We start from the raw sequence: 23,355 nt of genomic DNA on the forward strand, positions 1-23,355 counted from the left end.
CCATTAAAGATGGGATAACAGACCAAGGGTAAGAAAGAAAAGGCAAACAAATATTTATAACTATAGTTGCCTTCGCATTAATTATCTCTCAACCAACTCTCTGACCGCATTAATGTGGAGGTGATACCTGAACAGTGAGGAGGCAGCCTTACAGCTGCCCATAGGAAGTTTCAGGAGGTGCTAGATGGGACAGAAAGAAATCCCCTGAACCCAATCTACACGTGTGTGGTGAGGATGGAACACAGAGGGTGGTATATAAACTGAAAGAAGAACATGCAAAGAAATGGGGGGATCAGAACATAAGAGAAAGAAAGAAAGCATAGACTGAGAAAGAAGAACGTGAAAAGAAAAAGAACTGTATCGATTACCAAGAGAAAACAATCGTGAGGGTGAATCTTTTCATTCCACAAAAGTTAATCTAGTTCTTAACACCCACGCTCTACAAAATTATATTGTTTGGGCCTATTTACGTGCGAACCCAGCATCGTTTTGGGTCGCTACAAATCGTGTCCTTACAGGACAAATTATGGTTTGGTTGTATCATAATTTAGTCCATAAATTGTTATATTAACTATCTAAAGTTTGGATTAAAATGCAGCTCATAACATTTTTTTTTTTTTTTTAGTTGGATTAAAACGAAAACAAATGAGTGTTTTGTCCAAATTAATACATTTTTCAGCCCACCTTTGGTTTATTGGTCCACACCCACTTGAACGGAGGAGTTTGTCTAAATGCCTCTTAAGTTGGTGATTCATCTAATTATATCTTTCCCTTTATATCGAGGGTTTTACATGGAGTAACAATAAAGGGCATGGTTTATATAGTAGACAAAGGAAGATTTTTTTTTTATTATATAATATAGAATTATACTCTAACCTAATCTAAGTGTATATGTGTGTGAATCTCCCTCCTGGAGACTTAAACCCCGACTTTTACCCCCCACCTCCCACAACCCACAAGCATTTATACTTGTGAAGTGACCATTGCACCAAGGGTATGCGGTGGTGACAAAGAAAGATTTTGAAAGAAAGGTAATTAGTTTTGAAATTAATGCGATTCGAGGAAAAAGAGAGCCCAAAAAAAAAAAAAATGAAGTCAATTAAGCCCAAGTGATTGCCACTTGGCTTGTGTTATTTAATATGTCCATCAACATATGAATGATTGGCCAAGTGTTGATCAGCACTTAGGCCTAGGTCATCCTAATTTCCTTCATTTTTTCAGCTCCTAGTTGCAATTAATGCATAGATTTTTTCCAAATTTCTGCCTTTTGGACCTTGGTTGGAACTAAAGACTAGATAATTAACATTTAATTCTTCCAATCGCAATTAAATACAACCAAGAATTAGGAATTTTTAAATGTTGACTAACCAATTTGAATTGCGTGCATGCAATCACATTATTATTTTTTATTTTAACCAATAGGATCATGACATGTCATTAATTTAAATTGGAATTAAATTAAACCAATCAAAATTAATTACTCATAATCATATGTGGTTGGATCTAACTTAACTGTTAAAACTTGATTTGATGATATCTTTCAATCCGATAGTCCAATTGATACATGTGGTCTGTCGTTTTGATCATTATCATGTGAAGCAATTAAAAATCAAACAATCAAGATTACAATCTTACTTTTGTGGCATGAAATTACCATTTTACCTCAATATGAGGTTAAATGTAAGTTGCAAAATAGAGTCTTAATGGTAAATAACCATTGAGGCTCATTTGACCTATCTAGTTGTGGTTTTCACACATTTATGAATACATGATTATTTTTAAATTGAACTTCCATTGAAATTAAACAAATTATTTTGTTACACTACCATTCAAAACTCATAGTTGCATTAATACAATTCCTCCAAAACCATGCTAGAGTAGGAAACAAAAGTTACAAAAAAATGGCAACAAAATTATCTCTAGTATTAATAATATCAAATTTTTGTGTCATAAAGCACACCTCTTAAGCATGAGCAAGACACAAAGGTATCTAGGTTTAACTCCAAAAATGGGAAAAAGTCTTCCACAACTCGAAACAATCATGTTTTAACTCAATACCTAAAATTTCCATTCCAAGAAATTAATCAAATATGACAATTCATTACTATTGGTGACTTTTTCGCAAAAAAGGAAGAAGAAAACATGGCTTATACCCAAATTAAGAAAAAAGAGGAATTATTAAAGAGAAAGAGAAAGACGCCATCCTATACCCAAATAAGAAAAAGAATGAGAGAGTACTGATCTTTGGTGAGAACTTTGTGGGGGGAATCTAGGAATTGGAGTGACCTAGCTATATTTGTAGAGTTTGAATGTAAAATCAATTTTAATTGTTTGAGCTTGAATGCAAGAGTCATTCCCACCCCCACCCTCATGGGCCTCATCCACATTTTCGGGCGATGACAAATCAAAATCAGTAATATTAATTAAATCTTCGTCAAGCACTCCTCTATTATGGGTATTATCCTTATACATATACACCTAGATTATGCTATAATAGAAATTCTATATTTTATATATATATATATAAAGGAGAAAGAGCACTAGAAGTAAAAAAATGGGTTTATCACTATTAGATTCATAGGCTCTTCAGCGTTGATTGTTGTTACATAAATAATGTGTTTTCAAAATTTTGTTTGTAGAAATTTAATATAAAATGAAAGTAAATTAGGAAGGAACCTAAACAATGGGAAATTTTTAGAAATTGTTTGCTTAGAAAATGTGAGTTCGTGTAACAATTGTTTTGATAGTAGGATTTGGTTTGGATGTGAGATTTGAATATTATGAAATTGTTTCGGAAAAACATCAATTCCTGCTGCAATGAGTTTTTTTAATTTCCTTCTATGTCCTCGGTATATGTTTTATTTTCTAAATAATAGTTTAAAATATACTATACAATTTTTTTATATGAGTTTTTAGAGAATTTAAGAAAATGGGTGCTAAAGAGTTTTTTAATTTTTAATTTATTTAAGAAAAGGGTGCACTTTAGAGATTTTTAAAAATTAAAAATAAAAATAACAAAATTTTTATAACTCAACTGCTTAGCACATATTTTTCAAATTCTAATTACTGTTATAGTCAATGAATTTAAAAAAAACATTTTAAAGTTATAATGTAAATATTTATATTTTAAGTCAAAAATAAAATTTTAAATTCTCAACCTACTAATATTAATATAAAGTGAATTTGTCCTATAGGGCTATTTTGGAATTAAAAAAAAAAAAGACACTAAATAAAGTTAATAATTGATAGAATCTTTGTATGTTTTTAAAAAAAAAAAAAAAATTTAAAAATGTTTGCCTTTATTTTTTAATAACGCGACCGCATTTATAAGGTTACGCCTTTTTGCTAGGCCTCGCGTTCTGTACTCTCTTCTCACAACACATTGACTCACATCTCAAATCTTCACACACGCACACACAGAGCGAAGAGAGAGCGAGAGAGAGCGAGAGAGAGAGAACCCTAGAGGGAGCAGCCAAAGGAGGATGCTACAACTAAGGTACGTCGTCGTTTTCGTTTACCTTTACTCTCTTCACTTTCTAAATTCTAGGGTTTTACTTTTTTGGGTTTTCTAGCTCCTTGTCTCTCTTTCTTTCTCTTAATTCGATTTTTCTAGGTTTTCGTAACCTAATCTCTCGCTATAATTGCTTCCTTTTAGCTTAATTTTCTTTACCCTTTGTTTGGTTTCCGAGAAAAGGAGAGGGAAATTGAGAGAACCAGAAATTTTTTGGAATTTGAAGACTTGAGAAAAAAAAGAAGTATGTCTTTGCGGTCTGAAATGTGTTATTTTTCCTGTATTTAATTGTTGAAGCTTCGTTGATTTGTTTTTGGCTTTGAAGCTTAGCTTAGGTTTTGTTTGATTTGACTGAAAAATTATCCCAAATTTTATTAATAGGGTTTCATCAACTGAAATGTATGATTTTTCATATATTTAATTGTTGAAGCTTCATTTTATTTTATTCTTTTTGTGGCTTCGAAGCTTAGCTTAGGTTTTGTTTGGTGTGACTGGAAATGATCTAAAAAATCCCAATTTTATTTTAAAACTTAGGGTTTTATTAACTTCAGAATGAAAATCTCTCTCTCGGTAATCCATGGATAACTCGTATAATTTTTATGCCTGTAAAACGTCTTGAAAAAAATCATATTTAGCAAAATTTGATTTCTTCAATAGTAAAAATGGTAATTAGGAATAAAAAAATAGTACTTGTCTGCCTTGTGGGGCTAAACTTTTTATTGGTTTTTATTTTAAGTCAAACTTAGAAAAAGTGGATGTTGTGGGTTTATGATTATTGAGTACTGTTTTTGACTTTTTGTCTAAGCTTTGTGCCATAATGTTAAAAATGATCTTGTAATGCTTTGTTATTTGATGTTTACTGACAACAGGGATTTGAATTGTCTTGATGAGTTTTGTGGTTTAGCATTTTCTGTCAACTAAAATGAGTTTGAAACTTTGAAGTATTCAATAACATATATGTTGTCCAATTTGAATAGGGTTGAGGATAAGGTGATGCATTTTTAACTTACCAATAAAAAAAAATAAAAGGGATTATTATATGTGGTAATTCTAGTAAATCATATTTAGGTGGGCCAATGAGCTCTAGCTCAGCTGGAACCTCCTCTGTGTTCTATGGGGAAGGGTTAGTGTGGGTTTAAAACCCATTGGGTGTGTGTGTGTAACTTGCCAAGAAGAAAAAAGTACATTGTATTCAGATGGTCTTTAATTGCTGACTTGTCTTGTTATTCCATGAGCAGATAAAATTACTGTGCTTGCTATAGTGGTTGCATCTTTGGCCATTATATCATACTCTTTTTGAAGACAAACATGGCTGGACTTTTATCTGGGGAGTCATCGCATCATGGAACTTCTGATGGTGGGTCTTCAAGAAATTCTCAGGACAGGCAAGAGGAATCGGGTCGATGGTATATGTCCAGAAAGGAAATAGAAGAAAATTCACCATCAAGAAGAGATGGGATTGACCTGAAGAAAGAAACATATTTACGCAAGTCGTACTGCACATTTTTGCAGGATTTGGGAATGAGGCTAAAAGTGTAAGTCCATAATTATCAACTATTTTCTGTTTTCTTACAAAATATTTTACTAATAATATGCTATGCTTTTGGTTTCTTGTCAGTTTCAGTTCAATATGATTACAATCTGATGTTGATTTGAGTTTTTAGTTAAATTGCAAAAAGAAAAAGAAAATAAGAGTTATTTACTTGATGCATTTTGTTATTTTATTGGATATTTTGTTCCTGTGGAGTTTAAGGTCTATGATCTATCTAAGTTGTTATTTACATTCTGTATGTAATAAGTTAGTCATCTTATTGATGGAATAAATATTTTTAGAATCACAAGCTGCCTCCTGATTAGAAAATTGATTTTTCTTATTTTCACAATGTTGGTTTTTCTCACTAAATCTAAAACATTGTGAAAATCTATGGAATTCCAATGGAGTAGAGAAATTTATGAATAAACAATTACTGGTCGTAATGTGAAGAGGTAGATATTTGTACACATGGGAATCCAAGCTGCAAATGAGCATATTCTTTGATGGCTAATTACATATGATATAGGCTTGTTGGGATGTTAGTCAAATGTTGGGATTTTAACAATATGAGGGGCATTGTTACTATTAAGCAGCATCTCTATGGATAAAATAGTCATCTTTCATCCAAGAAGTGCTTTGGTGCTTGTTCGAGATAATGAGATTTTGCTTCTATCTATTTGAAGAAGATTCATTTTGTTGTTTCACTCACCTGAAACTTTTTCTTTATTGGGGTAGGAATTTGTCCTACATATCAAGCACCTCCATGACTCCTTTGGATCAAAACCCTTAATTCAATTTCCCTCATTATGGAGGTTAACTTTTTTTTGACAAGCTTGTGTAACTCATAGAAGAATGTGTAAGCTATTTGTTTTAAACGGTTGTGATGGAATAGGTTAATATTTGCTATTCCATAAAGCATAAAATAAATGAGGAATCTTTGATGGTAAGTGTAGCCAACCAAATAATAGGCAATGGAGACAGTATAAACAATTGGTTAGCACTATGGGTTGTACTTTATTAAAAAAAACTCTGTTTTTCTTTTGTTGTATCGCGATTTTAGTTGGTAGGGGGTTATAAGACTTCTTGTGGAGCTAAAGGGGATTAATTATGAACTCCTAGAGATTCTAGAAATTTGGAAGATCTCCATATGGTTTGAAGGCTTGTGTTGCTGAAAATGAATGTGTCAATTGAAAGAGGTTTTATCTTGTAAAGGATGTGATATACTTTTTATTCACTTTGTTCATCATAATATTTTTTTGTATAAGTAGTTCATCATAAACTAGTATAGGACCTGTTTCTAAAATAAATAAAAAAGAACTAGTATAGGACCTATAGGTGAAATTCTACTGTGTTCAGTCTTTAAAACAAGCTCCCCCAATGTGTTTTTTATTTTTTGGTGACATGCAAACACTACCTCTTGTTTGCTTTGGAACATTTACCTTCATTGTGGCTTCTTTGTGAATTGTGATTTTTACACCTCACAGTATTTGTATCAGCAACTGACCATAGCAGCTTATTCTTTGACCTCTATTTGCCAAACAAGAGTAATAAATTTTTTTCTTCTCAACGTATACACAAAGCAACATTGTTTTCGGTGTGGTGGAGAGATTTTAGTCTATAGTCCCCCCCACCCTCCAACCCCTTTTTATGGACATTGGTGTGTGGAGTTTGTTTGGTCTTCTATGAGTTATGCTACAGGGGGTCCCTGATTTGTTCGCAGCTTGGAAGGTCACTTTGGTAGACATTTAAATATGGCCTGTTTGGTTGTGTTGTTTAAATAACACAACACGTATTTCCACAACATTTTTTCACCCACACATATTTCTGCAATACTTAAAACAATGTTACTAGAACAATATTACCAAACGGGCCCATAGTTTTTTGGAGGGCTGTGCCGTGTTGCATTATGTGATGTCTTTGGTGTTTCATTATGTGGTGTCTTTGGTGTGAATGGAATGCGAGATGCTTTGAGGGAAGTGAGCGGTCTATTCTTGAGATTAAATCCCTCTTTTTCGATTGTTTACTGGATTAGAGTGTTGCTTTTAAATCTCTTCCTTGTTCTAATTTATTAGATATGCTTGAGCACCGTAATTTGAAAGATTGATTGTACTGCTACCTGAGTACACCCCCCATTTTGATCAGTAATTACTTTTAAAAAAAAAGTTGAGGAAGATTGTTTAAAATAATTGTGGTATAAAAGTATAAAACCAATGTGACATGTAGCAATAATGTTTTTGGACTCCTGTTACTCTCACATATGACATATCTAGATTGTATCTATGGTTTACACCCATTTGCTTAGTCTCCAGTTTCACCCCATAAGTTTTTATTTTTTATTTTTTTATTTTTTTGGGTTTGATTTTTTTTAGATCACATGTATTAATAGATTTGTTGGTATATTCTTTAACTATAAAACATATCTGTTAGTAAGTTGTTCACTAGGACATGGCCTGAATTACATTTTGACTGAACTTGTTCTCAATGCAGGCCCCAGGTAACCATAGCCACAGCAATAATATTTTGTCATCGGTTTTTTCTTCGCCAATCACACGCCAAGAATGACAGAAGGGTAGGCTGTTCAATAACTCTTTCGAATTACTGTTACATTTGCAATTAACTCATCTGAACTTTTAATTTGTTGTGCATTGGTCTTTGTTAAATTTATTGCATGATTGATGGATCACATAAGTGTCGATGACCTGTGGTGTTGTTTGGTGGTGTGAAATTCAAGTAATAGATTTACATTGGAAAGCATTTTAAAGATGTTGCATGTGAGAATTTCATTGTTATCTAGAACAAATGGAATGGATGCTACCCGTTAGGGTGTAGCCTAGTTGGTGGAGGCTTGGGGATGAGCTATAGACCCAAACATCCTAGGTTTGATCCCCAATAGGAGTTCCCTTGGATAAACGGTTCTAGTGGGTGGGGTTGTGTGTCCCTGGTTTACCCCCTAGGGGTAGGTCCAAAAGGCTTTGCCTTGGTGAGGTTTTCATCATAAAAAAACGTGGAATGGATGCTTTGAAAAATATTTTTACGTATATTTGGCTATCAAAACTTATCCAACATTTTTTTGATATGCTTGGCCAATAGACCATTTTCTTTCCTTTTTGTTTTCTTTGTTTTGTTTTGTTTTGTTTTGTTTTTTTTTTTTTTTTTTTTTTTTTTTTTTTTTTTTTTGTGAAAACATTTAATCCAATAAGGAAAGGGGTAAACACTAAATGATACTTGTTGAATGAAAAATGAGTTAATGTGAGATTTTAAATAGGAAAAGTGTGATTAAATAATGGGAAAATTGGGTATTTCAAAGTTTCCTTATTGTGTGAAGTCTGTGTTGTGTTAATGAGTTTGTGCAAGTTTCTTGTATGAAGGATGGTTGTGGACGTTGGTTCTGATTTGTATTGGATACACGGTGCAGTTTTATTTTCTTGTATTTTTTTATTGTGCTTTATAGGATAAATTTGTCTTGTTTGTGTAATGGTGAGTGGCTAGGAATAATTGGAAATTGCTTTTGGTTGCAATCCAATATGGTTTATCAAGTTATGAAGAATGATTTTGCCCATAATTGTTGATCCACAATAAGTCATAAAAAAAAGAGTATTTTTCTTTAAAGTTAACAATTATTAGATTATGTTATGAAGATTATATAATTTTTAATGCTTTATATCCAATCTAATGTCAATCAGCTGTTGAAGTCTTGGAATTTGAATATATTATTATTGTCATACTTTCTTGCTTATGAAATATATTCTATTTTAAAGTTTTTTTTTCAAAAAAAATTAATTATTGTTCAAACTTTTCCTATTGTTTATGCCAATTTAGGTACAAATAATTTCTTTAGGGAAAGGGTAAAGACCAAAAGCACACTGTATGAAATATTTTCCTAAATATTTACAAAAGAAAATTTGAAAGATTTTAAAAAATCAATAAAAGTTGTGAAATGGGCGCTGCCTAATGCAGTCATCCAATCATGCAGTGATATAATAGATAAAGTCTCATTCCAACTTTTAATATTCTCATGACAACCAACTGTCTCTTGCTAACTTTCAAGCAGGTCAGCATAATCGAAGAGACTAAATAGGGAAAAAAACACAAACTATCAAATCTCTTTTGTAATTGAGCAATATAGTAAAAGATGATCAATAGTCTCTACAAATATTATCCAATGTTGTCCTAGTAAAATAAATAAATAAATTCTGAGGTACCTTATATATCACCCTATATTTTTGAAGTCCTAAAGGCTATATCTCAACGGGGAAGGGGTGTCCAAGGGTATATTTCAACCTCTGTGTCACTTGTTGATGTAAGACCCACTATGCTCTCATGTGGCTCATGAAATGGCATGGCTTAGGACATGTGGTCCTATTGAGTAGTACATCCATTTGTCACGATCCAAGGAAGCATTGGTCACATTTGTGTCATGCCTCAGAAAGACTAACCACGTTACAATTGGGGCACCTTGCAAGCACTTAACGTAGTCTAGCTCAGCCTAGTTAACACTCAAAGTGGACTCAACACACTTCTCCAATCCAATCCACATAATTTGGGTTATCACATTCTCCCCTTTTTAAATTTTGACATCCTCATCAAGTTCCATGTGCTGCAGTGCCCTTAGTTGGGTTGGCTTTGATATCATTTGTGACGCAGTGATCAAATGTGACTAATGCTTTACTAGTCATTGTGCCATGCCTCAGAAACAAGAATAAGACCCTTTGCTAATCATTGTAATCACTTGTTGTCATGGGAAAAATTGAGGAACCTTTTTACATGTGGTTTTGGTGGGTTTGGCTTTAGGAGAATTTGTGGCTTTGAAGGCTTGGATTGTTGAAGTAAGGGTTATTTGGTTGTGATAGTACTTAAAATGTGGGCTTTTGATCGATAAAAGGACTAGTCAAGTTACAATTGCCACTCTTCGTAATTACTTGTTGAGGTAGGACCAATTGAGAAATTTGTGGTTGTGGTGGGTTCAAGGTGTTGTGTAGTTGTGATTGATAAAAGAAAAGAAATGGCTTGATTTGTAGATGCTAGAGTGGAAAAAGAGAGAATCATATGGTGTTTAGGGACTATATGAACAATACTAGTGAATGGTATCGCAAGGAAAACGGCAATAACAAAGCCTTGAGTTCCAAAATTTTGGGGTTGGCTATGGATCCTCATCAAATTAGTTAGGTCAGTTACGTGTATTCTTTTCCTCTATTCTATTTTATCTAAAGGCATACTATAGTACGGCAAGGAAAACACCAATAACAAAGCCTTGAGTTCCAAGATTTTGGAGTTGGCTATGGATCCTCAACAAATTAGTTAGGGTCAGCCACCTGTATTTTTCTCCATTCTATTCTATTTAAAATCACAATCTTTGTTACTTCCTTAATTGACATGTCCTTTTTTATTACTTTAACTAGTGTTAATTTTGGTCCTCTACCTTTTTTGTTCCCTCAACTTGGTTCAAAACTCACCTTTTTTAATGAGGTCGAACTTACCAAGGTAAGTTCCTTTGGACCCACCCTTGGGGAGTAAACCACAAATACACGACCCTTCCCACTAGAACGGTAGAACCGTGGTAATCCTAGTGGGGATTGAACTTAGGATGCATGAATCTATAGCTCATCCCAAGCCTCCAACCACTAGACTGCACCTTGACTGGTAATTCACTCTTTCTTGCTACATGAAAAAGATTGGTTGTAAAGAACATACAAAGGAGAATGGCAAATATGCCTCAATATGCAACACACTCAATATTTTTATTAATCAATTCCATCTTGTTTGAGTTTAATAAAACACTTACATAGACCATTTTATTAAACTCAAAAAAGTTATATTGACCATTTTATTAACTTCTAGAAGTAGGATAAAAAAGGAAGAACTTGGACTGTGACTAGCAAACCAAACCCTATTTGAATTGAATCAAGGTCTGCACATAAAGGCCCATAAAGAAAGTAAGAGTTACTCTTAATATAAGAAATTCCGTGGCCCATGCCCAACAATTGTAGAAATACTAAAATACCCTTGACTCTATAACGACCAAATAAAATATAAAAACTTAATTAAGTACTATGGACATTTATTCTTGGCTTTGCCTTCACCTTAGGCTTTCAAAGAGGAAATTGATTCTCTAACCATCCTATCACTTGGATAACCCAATTTGACATAGTAAACAGCTGGGGTGGGACTTACCACACGCCTGCCCAATGTGCTCTTATCAGTCTTATCCAATTCAATTTACATGATTCAGGGTATCACACTTTACTATTTAAAGGGAACTTTCACACCACCAGAACCTTTTTAGCATGAAATGGTTCCTAACATTGAACCTCTTAACTTATAACCTAAAATTTTTCAGACCATCTCCAAAGTGGTTTATATTTTCCTCCACTTAAGGAAAATTGCAATACAACAAATCAGAAACTCAACCACATAACTTATAAAAGGAAATGCCACATATTCTGATGTCAAATCTTGGAAAGCAAGATATGCTAGTACTCCACTCCCATCTATGTTGAACAACCTGGATACGAAGCCAGCTAAAGCATATTTGACCCAGTTAAAAGAAATGTGTCTGGGAAAAGGTCTTTCAAACAAGAGTCACCCTGCCAATGAGCTTTAGCTCAACTGGCACCCCCTCTTATAAGTGGTAGGTGGAGGGTGAGATCTTGTGTCCAAGACCCATTGGGTACACAACTTGCCAATAAAAAAGACATCATTACACCATAATTCATGCTGATGATCTTTAGTCACATCCAATAATGAATTTCTTTTATATGATGTATTATCAATTTTAAGACATTTGATGACCCTAGAATCCCAGAATTTATTTTTTGACTGTGATGACCCTTAATTGGTCCTCTGCTGGATGCTGACTCTGAAAGCAAAGCTTCATGGTTTGGAAATGACGGTTTCAATTAGATTATTCATTACTTTATGTTTGAAGTGACAATGTGACATTATTGAATGTTTGAGGTTAGTCACATGTCTCTTCAACCATTTAGTGCCAATCCCAGTTGATCTGTATGACAAATGGTCAGATTGTTCTTTTCTAGATTGATTTTACAGACTGGAGTGGCCTCTGCATTTGTGCTAAGCGATTGATACTTTTCTCAGTAAGCGGGGTTTGGCCAAGTGGTATACCTTTCTTTAGTTATTGATTGATATGTTAATAATACAAGCTCAATAAATTTAGTTTAATAATTTTATTGTAGCTTTTATTCATTGATATCATTTTCGTTTTTGATATATGAATAACATAATTATTTAAATGATTTTCATGCTGATCTACATTTGGTTGTACTTGCTGTGGTAGTTACTGAATTTACAGTCTATATGATGGTAGTGGTGTAATGTCAAAAAGGTTTTTTTTACATTGCTGCTTTTCCCCTTATGGATTTCCTCATTGAGTAAATTTTAAACTGGGCAGATTAATTAAGAAAATTAAAAGAGTTGAGTTAAAGTGATTGTCCATCAGTTATTATGCCTAACTCCATTAATATGCTTGGCAGACTATTGCAACTGTGTGTATGTTCCTGGCCGGGAAGGTTGAAGAAACTCCTCGTCCACTAAAGGATGTTATTCTTGTTTCATATGAGATAATCCACAAAAAAGATCCTGCTGCGGCCCAGAGGATCAAACAGAAGGTGTTCACTTACTGATGGTGCTTACACCTGTTTTTTGTGTAGTTCCTGAGATTAATGTTTCCCTAGTTGAGTTGTTACTGCCAGTACTTCAGCTCTACCTCCTACTCTCTCTCATGTAGATTGATTATCTTTCCTTAAATTTGTGATCTCATGACATCCACCTTTCTAATTCAAGTTGCCGCCTTTTTTATTCAAGTTGCAACCTCTAATTGTTCATTTTTCGCTTAAGAGTCAATCTAAGGTAGCCATGCAGGTAGAGCATGATCCTGTCCTTTTTTGCAATCCACTTAAAAGAGATTGTTTGTTTGGTAATTACAGTACCCAGCAAATAATTATGCTGAAGTGCCATAACATACATATTTATAAAATTTCTTCCCCTATCCCTCCTTTAATAATAAATTCTTACCCAGCCTCCTCACTCTTCACACCAACAGCTGTACCATTGGTAAACTATCTCCTTGATACCTTTCAGTTCTATTGCTCTCTTCGTTTTTAATGTTTTATGTATTGTAGTTGTTCTTGTAGTTGTCTCATTGATCCTCATCTTACATGCAGGAAGTATATGAGCAACAAAAGGAGCTAATTTTACTTGGGGAGAGGGTTGTGCTTGCTACTTTAGGTTTTGACCTTAATGTTCACCACCCATATAAGCCCCTTGTTGAAGCTATAAAGAAATTCAAGGTTGCTCAGAATGCCCTTGCTCAGGTTGCTTGGAATTTTGTGAATGACGGGTATGACCCAACGGTTTTTCTTCTAAGTTTTAATAATTACTGTTCAATGGTTTCTTTTCCTTCTCTTGCTCTTCTTCACACACTGGAAAGTGGCTTGCAGGCTGAGAACATCGCTCTGCCTGCAATTTAAGCCTCATCACATTGCGGCAGGTGCCATTTTCCTTGCTGCCAAGTTCCTCAAAGTGAAGCTTCCATCGGATGGTGAGAAGGTCTGGTGGCAAGAATTTGATGTCACCCCACGCCAATTGGAGGGTTGGTCTCCTCCCTTTATCTAGTAGTAGAAATTATTTAGACCCAAGGGGACAGCCTTTAACAGCCCTGTGGCTAAAATGCTTCCTGTTGTTTGCTGGTAGCATTTTTCCTTTTAGAATAGTGAAAATTGACCAAAGCCGGATGATTGTAGCTGTCCTTTACATATCATTCCTTCTGCTAGTGCCTAGCAATAGAATTGCTGGGCAGTATGGAAAGAACGATAGAAGTGGATGGCTTCTGTCGCCTGATGAAGGTCAGAAGTTGCCACCTCCCCAAGGTGGCATACAATAAAAGATTTGCCATGGGTATTTCTGTTCAAGTGGTGGGCTGTCCTTTTGAGTTTTCATTAGGTGGATATATCTAAATATTCTCTTTAATCATTATGGTTATTTTATCTTGCAGAGGTTAGTAATCAAATGCTGGAACTCTATGAGCAAAACAGAGTGCCCCCATCCCAGGGGAGCGAAGTGGAAGGAAGTGGTGGTGGTGGGTCAAGTCATCGAACCCCTGGAAAATCTCAATCTGTAAATGAGGAACAAGCTTCAAAGCAAGTATCATCTCGTCCAATGCCTGATCATTTATCTGCTGACCATCATGGCATGCCACCAAGAAGCATGCAAAATCAAAATAATGAAAATGGGAGTGCAGAGATGGGTAGTGTTATTACTGATCACAAGGTGGATGTAGAATTTAAAGATAGTCAGCATCTTGAGCATTTGCCCCAAAAGGAGAACATGAGAGAAGTTCCAATTAGATCCAAGCCTGGAACAGAGCGAGTTGTGAGTGAAGACCAAGAAAGGAATAGTGGGAGAAATGAGACTGCAGAACCAGGAGAGTGGAGGGATGATGGTGCCTCACGTAAGTCCAGCAGCATGGTTGGTCGAAATCTGGAGCTTCGGGAAGGTCCCCTTGGCCAGTCACCCAAAGAAGCAATCAAGATGATTGACAAGGACAAGGTTAAGGCGGCACTTGAGAAAAGAAGGAAGTCTCGTGGGGAATTTACACGGAAGAAAGATGTGATAGATGAGGATGATCTCATTGAGAGGGAACTAGAAGATGGGGTTGAATTGGCAGCTGAGGATGAGAAAAACAAGCGTGATAGAAGGCAAGGCTGGTCGAAATCTGAGAATTTAGATTATGGCAAGGACCATTTGGAAATTGGAGATGAAAACCACATGGGCATAAAAGGGCAATCATCAAGGGGACTGGAAGTAGAGAATGCAGAAGAGGGAGAGATGTTAGATGATACTTCGCCTATGCCAAATAGCCGTAAGAGAAAAGGTGGGAGCCCACTGGATAGACAGTTGGAGGGGAAGAAGCGGCATGATTATGTGCCGGGTTACAACCATGATTCTATAGAAGATGGACATAGGATGAGTCGAGTAGGTTATCCAGATAGGGAGCACAGAAGGCATTCCCAGGAGAATCATTTGTGAGTGGTAAGGTGCTGTGTGTAAGTCTTACATGGTTACTATGATCTGAGACAGTCAGAATGCTGAGTAGACATTTACATATGTTTGATTTGGATTATCATGTAAGCCAAATCTGTATTGTAAAAGATGGTGATAGATGAGGGTATTTCAACATGTATAATGGCAGGGCCGGTGAGGAAGTAATTTATTTAGTCAGCGTCAAGAACTGATCCCAGATCCACTCCTCCCTGGTAAATGCTTTGCAAATGTGCTACGGAGAAGAGGAATGTAGCGTTTTTGCCACATTTTTGGAGAACATATTGTTTATTAGTTCACTTGACCATAATTATATAAACACCTATAATTTAAGTCTCATTTTCCTGGCAAGCTTGTTGAAATTGTTATATCCATGTGAGTAGTGCATTACTTAATTTCTTTGTGCTCAACTTTTGTTCTATCTATATGTTAATTGTTATTTTCTAGCAAGATTATTTTTTCTTGGTAGCTATATTAGACAACACAAATATAGAACATAAGACAGTTTGCTGACTTCATCAGTGCCAGTGATTACTTTAGAAAGGTCTTGGTATAAAAGACTTGGCCCAAGAGGGCTTGTAAAACAGGCTCTAAGCGTTGATTGTGAATGACTACAAATGGGAAATCTGGGTCAGATCCCTTCGATTTCATGAATTGAAGTCAGCCATAAATGATTTGTCAATGCTTCTGTTCTTTGAGGGTGCTTATTCTGTCTAGAGTTGTGATTTGGGGATATACATGGTGGAGCTTAATTGAACGAGGAGGAAAAGAATCATTGTTGGGAACTTGGGATTGGCTTGTTTGCAATTGAGCTAACCTTCTTAGGGTGAAGCATTAGAGTGAGTGAACGTTATATTTATATTATAAAAAGTAGCGTAGATCTAAGAGCACACAACTTTGACATGACAGATTGTGAGTGATTGTCTATCACTTACAGATGAGTATACTATTTTTCGTCCATCACTCATGCTCTGCTATATAATAGTTGTAGCAAAAAAAATTGTGAGGGTGAAGCATTGGAGTAAGTGAACTTTATAAAAAAGTAGCGGAGTTCTAAGACCACATACCATATTACAACTTTTTTGCTACAACTTTGACGTAACAGATTGTGAGTAGTTGTTTATCACTTACAGATGAGTCTACCATTTTTCTTCTACCACTCACACCCTGTCACGTAAAAGTTGTAGCAAAAAAATTGTGAGGGTGAAGCATTAGAGTGGGTGAACTTTATAAAAAGCAGTGTAGTTTTAAGATCACTTTCCATTTTACAACTTTTTGCCACAATTTTGATGTGGCAGTCTGTGAGTAGTTGTCTATCACTTATAGAAGAGTCCACCATTTTTCTTCCACCACTCCCACTTTACCATGTAGCAAAAAAATTGTGAGAGTGAAGCACCAAAGTGAGTGAACTTTATAAAAAGTAGTGTAGTTCTAAGACCACACCTTATTTTACAACTTTTTACCACAACTTTGATTTGGCAGATTATGAGTAGTTATCTATTATTTACAGATGAGTTCACCATTTTTCTTCCACTACTCACACCTTGCCACATAACAGTTATAGCAAAAAAAAAAAAACTGTGAGATAAATTGTGCTAGGTTTTCTCTAAAAAGTAGCATAGTTAGAGCTATTTTGGATCACCTGGGAGCCGAAAGAGAAAATGCTTGTTGGGCATAGAAATACTTTAGCTCAGGGTCACACGAAGGGCATTAGAGCATCCACAGCAGTGGAGCTATAATGCTATAATGCTAAAATTTAGCTCCACAAACACAAAAACCTTGCTGCAGCAGTGGAGCTAAATCTAAAAAATTTAGCTCCATTGCTACAGTGCACATCTATAAATAGATGTGCACTGTTCATAACATCTAAAAGAAAAAAAATATTATTATATTAAATTTCTCTCTCTTCTTTTATTAAAAAAATATTTTTTCCTTTTTCTTTCTTTTCTCTCTCTCTCTCCGGTGTCACTTCTTTCTTCCTCTTTCTTCATCTTCCAGTCCTCCATTTTAATCAAACCAGCCTCTCTGCTCAGTCCTCCGAAGCCCAGCGCCGACCACTCCTCACTGCCCAGCGCCAATCGCCGATCGAAGTCCATCCCAGCGCCGACCACTCCTCGCTGCCCAGCGCCGATCGCCGATCGAAGCCCAGCCCAACGTCGACCACTCCTCAGCACCGATCGCTGATCGAAGCCCAGCCCAGCACCGACCACTCCTCGCTGCCCAGCGCCGATCGCCGATCGAAGTCCATCCCAGCGCCGACCACTCCTCGCTGCCCAGCACCAATCGCCGATCGAAGCCCAGCCCAACGTCGACCACTCCTCAGCACCGATCGCTGATCGAAGCCCAGCCCAGCACCGACCACTCCTCGCTGCCCAGCGCCGATCGCCGATCGAAGCCCAACCCAGCGCCCACCTCTACCATCCACTCCTCGCTGCCCAGCGATGATACAAGTCGGCTTGTGTTTGTGTTTGTGTTTGTGGCAGTGGAATTTGTGCTTGTTGTGGTTTTTTTTTTTTTTTTTTTTTTTTTTTTGCTGTGGACTGCTTGTAGTGGTGGTGGTGGTGGTGATGGTGGTGGTGGGGGTGGTTGTGCCTGTGGTTGATGGTTGAGGTGGTTGAGGTTGGTGGTGTAATATTTTTTTGGTAGTGAAATATATTATTTTATTGTAGTGGTTATAATATTTTATTGTGATGTTTATATTATTTTATTATCCTGAAAGCTAAAATAGATCCACTGCTGCAGTATGTGTGTAGGTAAAATAGATAAAGTAACTTTTGGTGGAGCTAAATTGCTAAAAATTTAGCTCCACTGCTGTGGATGCTCTTAGTGCATGAATTGAAAGGTGCGACAAGGTGGAGTGTAAATAGAGTGAGTGATGCCCGACCATTTTTCCTCTCACTCCAAGCGGCTAACCAGTTCAAACAAGTGCTCCAAGCCTTGGGACTATTAATTAGTAGAGGAGTAACGATTTTTTCTAGTCAAAATAAATTAATAAAGAGTTTGATCTTTGATATTGTTCCTTTTTTTAAAGAGTTATTTTGTTATGTTATATTGCAACCGATTTTTATACTCATTAAAAGGAGCCTTTTGAAGACATCCCTCTAACTTTTTTCATGATATATATATAAAATTTATTTTTAAAAATTGATAGTTTAGGAAGAATATTTGAATCGTGAACATTTTCGTTAGAAACATCACAATGTGTCAATTGAGTTATAAAACTTTTTGCTTATCACAATCATTGGAATAGTACTCTAAAAATTCAGTTCATAATCCAAACAATATGAGAAGATTTTCCTAGTTAGCTTATACATGATTTTGCTTTCAACAATTTTGTTCAGTATCATGACTACTACTTTCTTGGACAATTTACGTTTCCTCTGATATATATATATATATATATATATATTTTATCTTGAAAATTTTATCATACTTACTAAAAAATAATAATTTAATCAATTTCAACATTTTTAAGAATATAGTTATATATTTATCTAATTAATAATTTAACATGAATTTATACTACTAATAAAGAATTTAATTAAACTTGTCAATACTTAAACTAATATGATATTAAAAATAAAGAAATTTATTGTATAAAAACTATATGATAAAGGGCTTAATATAATCAATTTCAATCCAATTAAAAAAATCTAAAATTTAAATAATTAGAGAGATAGAGAGAGAGAGAGACCATGCATACAGCTTGTTCAACCCCCCTCCCTTCCCGAAATTTATTTTTTTAGAGTGAGGGGCTATTAATAGAATTTAAGGAGAGGTTTTTTTTGTAGGAAACCTAGTTAACCTACCGTTTAGTTTGAGGCCTAACATCATTATACCTGTCAGCTAGTTGTCCCTTTAGGGTGGTTGAAGGTACGTCCTTCAAGGCAGCAACCTCAAGATGTAGAGGGATGGGACAGGTCGTTGAGATTGGTAATTGAAACTCAAGACTAGTCATCGAGAATGATAATCAAGATTGGTACTTGAGATCAATCATGGTCCTTGATAAGTTTTGTATTTTCTTTGGATTGTAAAGTTGACCTCATAATACCACTTTTAAGAAAATATAAAACCACGATTGATTTGTTTTGGGAGTTGAGACCTTATTTAAAAAAATGCATATTTTTTTTTATTACTTGTATATTTTAGTATACGAATAAGTTTTTTAAATTGTAATATAACCTAATTATTCAAAGAGATTCTCCTAATTAAACCTATATAATACACTTGATTTCAGGGGATGCAACTGCAACCACTTAAGCATGTGTTTTTTTAACACTGCCAAATAATCTCCATCAATTGCTTAAGTGAGCCGCAGAACCATATTTTCAAAACTTCCAAACTACTAAATTCCAATGTGGGCTTGGTCCCAAGTATTGGCTTTATAGTAGACCCACAAACTGTTAATGATATCTGCTTACATAGGTGGGGATTTAGCTGGACTGAACAAAATTCTCATCAACTGCATTTGACTTTATCATCGTTGCATCCTTCTTTGCTTAAGCGAGCACTTGAACCGTATTTAATCCTTGTGCCATGCTGTTGATACCAAATTTTGGATATAGACTCCAAAAACTGGCAAAAAGGTCTCGAGTTTAGAGGTTGAATAGAGTTGCCCCCAAAAATAGGATTATTCATGAGTGTTTGCGCACCTAATCTATAATATAAAGAAAAATATTAAAGATACTACAAATTTTACTACATAAGATTTACAAATTGATGTGACAATGAATATGATTGGTGAACTTTAACAATTTTATAAATGAATATTTGAGTTGCCTTCAGTGCCGGCTCAAGGCCTAGGCAACTTAGGCCCAGGCCTAAGGCCCCATAACAAATAAAAAATTTCCCTACTAAAAAAAGGTCTCATCTCCCTTAGTAAAAGATCCGAAATTTTATAAAAATATAACATTTTTTAAATAATTGGTACTTTTTTTAAGAGTAATGCTAAAGATATCACAAATTTTACTATAGATTTAATTGACATATCACTAATCACATAAAAAAGTAATTCAAACACAAATAAATTAAGTTGTTAAAATTCATAAATTACAGTTTATAATCACATTTATTGTGAACGTTTTGTAATATTTTTAGTATTTTTCTTTTTCATTTCTAACAAGGCTTTTAAAATAGGAGACCAATAAAAATTTAACCCAATTGAAACCCTAAGATGTTTCAAATAAAATGCTGCAAATGTGATAAATCATCAATGATGACTAATCTCCTACTAAGTCACACACTAAATACTATCTATCTATCTCTTTCTCTTAAAAAGAATATATAAAATTAAAATTTAGATTACAACTGTACTTAACTATGCATAATCATATATTCAAGTTAAAGTAAGTTCCCTTTGATTCAACTATAATATTCAATCTTCTATATGAAATTAACCTTAGTTTAACTAGTATTATTCATCAATTTCTGTATTTACATCAAATTAGTCTTGTAAGGACACGATTATTCACGACCCAAGAATGACATTGGGCTCGTATGTAAAGGACCCGAACAATATAATTTGTAGAGTGTTGGCTTGAAAGGCTGGACTTTGATCACTGGTCAGCAGTCTAGTCGTGGTTTTTATGGAAGCTTATATGAGGGTGGACTTGGCTTGACTAGTTAAGCCTTCCATCGGTGCGGCTTGTAGGGTTTAAGTCTTTGGACTACGTCCGAGGAGCATAGTATCCTTCCCCTTCTCCCTTTTGTAGGATTTATCCTTTTTCTGGGATCCCTCTCCCCCTTGGCTCTCTTTCCCTTTTATATTGGTGTTTACTTTCTGTTTAGTGTCCACGTGTAAGTTTTGCTTTTTGGGGTATAGACCCGTCCTATCAATCCATACATAGAGTGGTTGGAGGTGGTTGGAAAAGTTAAATAGCATGGTCTGGAGTATGGGTCTGTCAGATGCAGGGTTCCATACTACGGCGTTAGCAGCTTTCTCCCTTGTACTGCTCCTGTACTGAGTTTGTCCTTTTCTTCAGGCGTTTTGTTAGGTGCCGAGCATAAGATCGTCCTCAGCCATATATTTGGGCCTTTTTTGGATTTTTACTTCGCATCCTCGGAAATCAGTCTCCTTGGCTTGGATCTTGGGCCCTATTATGAAGTGGGCCGGGATCACAAATTCTCAGACCCCACAAGTCTTAATTTAATTAGTATTATATAATTTTATTTAATTAATGTTAAAATATAAAAAGGCCCCATATAAAATTTTTGTCTTAGGCCCCAAATTTTGTTGGGCCGATCCTGGTTGCCTTTTTAGGATTTGTGACATGTTAATTTGTAAACTCAATGTGATAAAATTTGTAATACCTGTAACATTATAAAACCAAAGACGTTATCCTATTCTATTGAGACCTCATAATATTGTCATTTAAATTCACAATATTTGGTTAACTTCTATCCAAATATTGTGTCAAAGATGTTATCCTATCCTATTTGGTTAATTTTATAATAGTGTAATTTAAATTTTTGAGACCTCATAATTTTACATGACATTATCCTATTTTATAATTTTACATGACATTCTATTAAAATCTTACCCAAATTATTTTTTAGTAGAATATATAGTTCATATATAAATATAATCACAATAAATGCAATAATTATCATAATTATTAAATTTTATATTTAGACAAAAAATAAAAGAAAAAAAAATTTCTATTAAACTTTCTTGTGCATTGCATTGGTTGTCAACTAGTTTCTAAATTATCTTTTTCCAGCTTAGGGCTAAGAACATGCAAAGTTTCTTATCCAAAATTGAGCAATATAATATCTATGAATCATTGAAATAAGTTTAGGAATTCGTTTATGTGCATCGAAAGAAGGTGTTAGACACCCCACATCTACCTAACAACGATTACCTCATTGTTATCATTTGGCAACTCTAATAATTTAATACGTAAGTATGATGGGATCAACTACTTTATAATATCATTTGGATAATATCATTCTCCTATCATGTTGATATATTTGGAGAGGGTAGGACCTTGGTCGAACTGAGTTTTTGGGTTTGAATTGTTTATCTTTGTTTATGTGACTCCTAAAATAGAATTACTAGAACCATGCTTTGATAACGAGGTGGTCTTAATACTAATAGTGAGCTAGCTTTGATTATGTTGAATGGGTACTTCTAATTTGAGTTGCCCACCTTTAACTGCTTTCTCTTACCCTAGATATAAAGGGCAGTAAGATGCCAGCTGACAATGTAAATAGAAATATTGTTCCTTGTATTTTCTTAGTGGCTTTGTTCAAAGCTATTGTCACGAAAGTGTACATAGTAAAAAAAAAAAAAAAAAAAAAAGGAAGAGAAGTTAGACATGCTTTATTAAACGATTGTCAGTAATATGTAAATATAGTAGATGACCATTTTGTGTTATCGAACACATACGGTCTTTGAATAGAAAGTTGTATCATTCCATTTTTGTCCGATTGCAGCTCTTTTTATAAATCAGATGTCATTCAATTTTAAGATGGCAACGAGTAATGATAGCAGTTTTTCTTCAATTTTTTTTTCCAGGTATTTGTTTGTAGGTAAAATGTGGTTAAATTTGTAAAATATTTTTCATTGACCATAAAATCCTTTATAAAAAAGTTGTAAAACGTTTTACTTTTAAAATTTTGGTAAAACATTGTACAAAAACGTAATAGCTTCTCTTACCCCATCAAGTGGCTAGGTCACCGGTTTGATGGCTAGAACCGCTAGTATGGTGGTCGAAGTTGCCATTCAGACAATCAATGCTGGCTATCCAATTGATGGAGCTGCCACTCCGATGACCAATGCTAGCATTCTAGTCATCGAAGACACCATTCCAACAATCGGTGTTGATAGTCCGATCATCGAAGACACACTCTAGCGGTGGTCGCCAACAGCCCAGTCATTGGAGTCATCGTTCCTACAGTTCAGTCACCAGACCGTTGGCACTAGTGTTTCTGGTGGCTGCGCCACCAATTTTGATGATTTGCTTGAAAATATTTTACATATAAAATTTTATACCTTTAAAATATTTTGCGTTTGAAAATATTTTACTTCAAAACAAACAAACCATTTGTGTTTGTAATTGGTAAAAGAAACTAACTATGATCTCTCTTTTTTTCTTCTTTTTTCTTTTTTGACAAATGAGAATGTCCAAATCTCTTCGAGTATCTGACTATTCTCTCGGGTATATGCAATCCCTTCGTAGACATGTACTAGGTTATTACAGAGAGAATTCCCCTAGGTTATTACAAGATTCTTATGAGGGTTGTCTCAAGATGC

General features: G+C 34.9%; 1 protein-coding gene across 3 annotated transcripts; it reads left to right on the forward strand.

Moving 5' to 3' along the window:
• The first annotated feature begins 3,331 nt into the window (after positions 1-3,331).
• LOC126699118 (cyclin-T1-5) lies at positions 3,332-15,440 on the forward strand. Of its 3 annotated transcripts, XM_050396701.1 has the most exons (7): positions 3,332-3,496; positions 4,750-5,046; positions 7,533-7,614; positions 12,536-12,670; positions 13,226-13,401; positions 13,502-13,653; positions 14,056-15,440. In XM_050396701.1, exons 2-7 carry the CDS (start codon positions 4,820-4,822, stop codon positions 15,087-15,089), a joined length of 1,806 nt encoding a protein of 601 aa, XP_050252658.1. In that variant the 5' UTR covers positions 3,332-3,496; positions 4,750-4,819; the 3' UTR covers positions 15,090-15,440. The 3 variants fall into 3 exon arrangements, with proteins under 3 accessions (XP_050252658.1, XP_050252659.1, XP_050252660.1); XM_050396702.1 differs by lacking the exon at positions 12,536-12,670; XM_050396703.1 differs by lacking the exons at positions 3,332-3,496; positions 4,750-5,046; positions 7,533-7,614; positions 12,536-12,670 and adding an exon at positions 12,700-13,115.
• Positions 15,441-23,355: the final 7,915 nt, after the last annotated feature.

The sequence above is a fragment of the Quercus robur genome, chromosome 9 (genome assembly GCF_932294415.1).
Source record: "Quercus robur chromosome 9, dhQueRobu3.1, whole genome shotgun sequence".
NCBI classification, from domain to species: domain Eukaryota; kingdom Viridiplantae; phylum Streptophyta; class Magnoliopsida; order Fagales; family Fagaceae; genus Quercus; species Quercus robur.

What these genes read in the sequence shown, in the direction of transcription:
- LOC126699118 (XM_050396701.1), top strand. Translation starts at nt 4,820, where the DNA reads ATGGCTGGACTTTTATCTGGGGAGTCATCGCATCATGGAACTTCTGAT. An exon ending in TTGGGAATGAGGCTAAAAGT is followed by an intron (nt 5,047 to 7,532) that starts GTAAGTCCATAA and finishes TTCTCAATGCAG; the next exon opens with GCCCCAGGTAACCATAGCCA. An exon ending in TGGAATTTTGTGAATGACGG is followed by an intron (nt 13,402 to 13,501) that starts GTATGACCCAAC and finishes AGTGGCTTGCAG; the next exon opens with GCTGAGAACATCGCTCTGCC.